The 4,035-nt window shown below is 41.6% G+C and overlaps 1 protein-coding gene across 1 annotated transcript; it reads right to left on the reverse strand.

Moving 5' to 3' along the window:
- Window positions 1-666: 666 nt before the first annotated feature.
- LOC134075917 (parvalbumin beta-like) lies at window positions 667-2,395 on the reverse strand. The gene is made up of 5 exons (XM_062530945.1): window positions 2,322-2,395; window positions 1,933-2,005; window positions 1,303-1,435; window positions 955-1,064; window positions 667-689 (listed from the first exon to the last, which is right to left on the reverse strand). The coding sequence occupies exons 2-5, from the start codon at window positions 1,991-1,993 to the stop codon at window positions 667-669; spliced, it is 327 nt and encodes a 108-aa protein (XP_062386929.1). The 5' UTR covers window positions 1,994-2,005; window positions 2,322-2,395.
- Between the last annotated feature and the right edge of the window lie 1,640 nt (window positions 2,396-4,035).

Raw genomic sequence — 4,035 nt, forward strand, 5'->3', positions numbered from 1 at the left:
GATTTAAAAAAAAACGTTTTGATTTCTGTAGAGATGTTTTGTTTGATATTTCCTCAAAACAAAGACCATAAGGGTCAATGTGTATTGTGGTGCTCATTCAATTAAGGGTCGAACATGAATTACAGGAATTATTAACTATTTGTTCAATTGAACAGTTTTTATGTAACTTTACTCAGATCAGATTTGGGCTATGTTATCTGCAGGGTCAAATCTTATCCAGCTGGTAATTTTGGAATGCAAATAATGTTTGTCTCCAAGGAGTTTTAGGCCTATGGCCTCCAGGAAGTGGTCAAGGCTTGGGTGTAAACAGCCAAGCAGCTTTCACGCCAATAACCCTATGCAGATGCATGGCTCAACTACTTATATGGCCTGAATCAGTGCAGAACTGTAACACACATTTCTTTATTCAATTGTTTGAGAGTTATTTATAGGCAACAGTGCAATATACTCTTCATACATACACACTAACAAAAAAACGAAAACACTTTTTTTTTCTCCAGTTGGACTTGAATTTAATAATTCCACAGGCCTGAATGAAGTTGTGTGGTTCAGCTATTTGTTCTTTGAACCTTTGCACCTTTATGGCAGTCACTGATAATAATATTGCCATCAACAGAGCAACTGAAGCCAGGTAATCCACCATCCTCCCTCATGGCAGCCAGGTCTTCAGTTCATCAGGGAACAGAACTCTGTGAGGTGGAAATAAACCGCAATGAAAGGCGAGGACACAGAAATCAAGACCTGTGCTAGCGAGCTGACATATTCAGTGCACAATTTTCTACAACTTCATTTGGTAGTGATATACAATTAGACATATGATCCAAATCAGTCAAATCAGAAAACGTTTACATTTCGCCACACAACCTGTCCTTGCATGAAATGAGTCTATTGAACATGTCATATCATACATGATAATATCACCTGCATACTTCTAAATCTTATATCTGATCAAACCTTCCATGCCGATCTTGCCATCCCCATCACAGTCTGCTGCAAGCAGAAACGCTTTGGTCTCAGCCTCAGTAAGCTCCCGTGCTCCCGAGAGGAAATTCTGCAAAAAGAACCTGTAGAATCCACAGGGAAACAATCTACTGTAGGCAAAGCATGCTGTTGGACTTGGTGCACTCTTCATTGTGGTCTCAAAGCTACACGCCTGATGAAGATCTGTTGATTGAAACGTTGCCTTTTTAAATAATAAAGAACTTTTGGAGCCATTACAGTGTGCAGACTTTACTCAAAGCTACATACCACAGTTCTTAACTCCTTATCCTTTCATCAATTAAGGTCAGGTGCATGTCTTACTTGAGTTCTGCCTCTTCTATGAATCCACTCTGGTCTTGATCTACAACTCTGAACACCTTTTCTCTCTCTGGTTGTGGTCGGCCACAAAGCCCAGCAGCCTTGAAGAAGCTCTTAAAATCAAACGTGCCTGGTCCTTTGATTGAAGAAGACACACAAGGAGTTAAACAGGGGCACAGATGGAGTGTTAAATGGTAAGTGTGTTTGAATGGTGGGGTGTGTGCTCAACGTATCATCTGCAAAAGCAGTTTTTAACCATCTTGTTTTTCAGTGATAACAATTATAAAAATCCTTCTACTGATCTCACAGTGTGGTTTGCCATTCTATCCAGTCAGAACTAAGTCCTCTAATAATTGATAGTGAGTGAATGTCTGGTGTGATTTAAACTCCTACAGCATAAACACAGACCCATCTGTGTGGTTACCACTCCCTTGCCCCCTGGCTGCCTAGTTACCTGGTGCCACCCTTCCCCCATGGTGGGCCCTGGAGTGCCAAGTTTGTGTATGTGAGTTGTGTGTGTGTGTGTGTGTGTGTGTGTGTGCGTGTCTGTGCGCATGCGTGCATGCATGCGGTGTGTGTGTGTGTGTGTGTGTGTGTGTGTGTGTACAGATGCATATAGAGCTAAATACTCACCTTGACAATCATCAATTGCATTTCTGATGTCATCCTCTTTCAATACACCAGTAATAGCCATTTTAACCTTAAACTGCATTGTTTGAACAAACATGAAATACACACACGCGCGCACACACACGCGCGCACACACACCCACCCACACACACACACACACACACACACACACACACACTGATTTGACATATTGTACATATGAACATGATAAAAAATGATCTTGTGTTGCAAATATACTATTCAGCCATGCAGCCTTTGTATCACTGCAAGTTTCAAAGAACAACAAATTTACATATCAGTATCATATCTAGACTTAGCATATTTCTGTGCATGACAATGACATGTAACACATTTTTTAAATCAAATCTGCAAAATAAAAGCAAAGGACTCACCACCTGATGCTGTGACACCTGTCTCCTGCCCAGTGTTTGCCCAGTTCAAATCTACAGTAGCTTTGTGATGAGACAGAAAGCGCACACATAGCATCTCTTCTATCAAACCTGTGGGGACCCCTCTAAGAACACCTCCCTCCTCATTAGTGAATCAGAGCAAACCACTGTAAGAGCCTTTGGTGAAGAACCATCTCTGAAAGTTATACGGTGGAGTGTAAGTAATACATGGTGGAGCATAACTGATTGTATTACTTCTTTTTGATTACATTTCTTTCAAAAAATGTATCTGTATCCTATTAGATCATTCCATGTGGTGACATGTTTTATTGTATGTCTATATCTCATTTTGCCATTTTGTTTCTGTGTTCTTCTGTGCCTTCAGAAGATTTGCTTGTGTTCATCATTTACTTCACAGATCTTCTGCATGGGCGCGTGGTGTACAAGACCCAGAGTGCACATGATCTGGAATGTTGATTTTATGAACTGCCGACAATTATTAAGATTACCTCATAACGCACAATGCATTAGTCATGCGAACGCACGCTGACAACTATAAAAGGATGCCTATGTCATCTTAGGCCATCCTTCTGTAAGGTGACATCATGGTGACATCATGACAAAATCATCGTTTGACTCACCCTTTATTCTCTGCTTGAGGAGGAACATAGTCGGTGAAATCATTATGACCTGTACACCACACCACACTATTTACTGGAATGGTTGTCACTCGCAGTCTGGCAGGACCACAGAATCAGCAGCAGAGTCAAAGGCCATGTCACCACCTACCCAGAGATCAGCTAAAACCACTTGTGTGAACAGTGCAACAAGTGCTGGCTGCTGGGTGGTGGTACGTATATTATACAAAACCCCAGCAGTTATTTGAACATGAAATGATGACATCCGTGGAGTTACTGTGAAGCTATCTTTGGGTGGTAATAACAGCCTACAAGTCAGTATGCTACCTGATGCTCCAATGTTTTGGGCTTGGTATAAAATAGCAAGGAAGATTGTGAGGCAAACCTTTGTGATCTCCTAATTAGACCCTCTGAGAATAAATGAAGGTTGAATTAATTAATTAATGTTTCTCCACAGCACAACTGAGAGTTTTACAGAATGCAGCTTTGCAAATAGGCCTAGGCCTACAGGCAACTCTGTCTTCATGAAAATGAACACTGAACAATGAACAACAGGCTATTTCCCTATATAGACCTACTAATTACATAACACCACAGTCCAACATGTAAACAGTCCTATAGACTTGGGCTAGGCTACTTCCCATGAAATCAAACAGGTCGGTGTTTTATGGTCCAACTCTAGATGTTCATCATGTGATGCCAGCCCCCCTCTCTAATCGTTACTGTACTTGCATAGCTCACATTATTGTGAAGGCAGAGGTAGATACACCTATAGCAGCGAGCTGGTCCCGTGGTGGGCTATGGGCTCTGTCAACAGCTGTATTTACATTGATAATATGCACTATGTCTGACCGTGCCATGCAGATGATATTTTTCGAAGACGACCGATGAATATGCAGGATAATAAAAGACGCCTTGCATTTGGCACTCAGCCATTAAAGGGCACACGGGAGATTGGCATGACATGATTGGATAAATATGTGTTTCGGACGGAACCGAGGAACGTCATTGGTATATGTTCCTGTCTGTCTGGTTTGTTGGGACGTACTGTGCTCTGTAGCATGACGTAGAAACATGGC

This window comes from Sardina pilchardus, chromosome 3, assembly GCF_963854185.1.
Source record: "Sardina pilchardus chromosome 3, fSarPil1.1, whole genome shotgun sequence".
In the NCBI taxonomy this organism is placed as follows: domain Eukaryota; kingdom Metazoa; phylum Chordata; class Actinopteri; order Clupeiformes; family Clupeidae; genus Sardina; species Sardina pilchardus.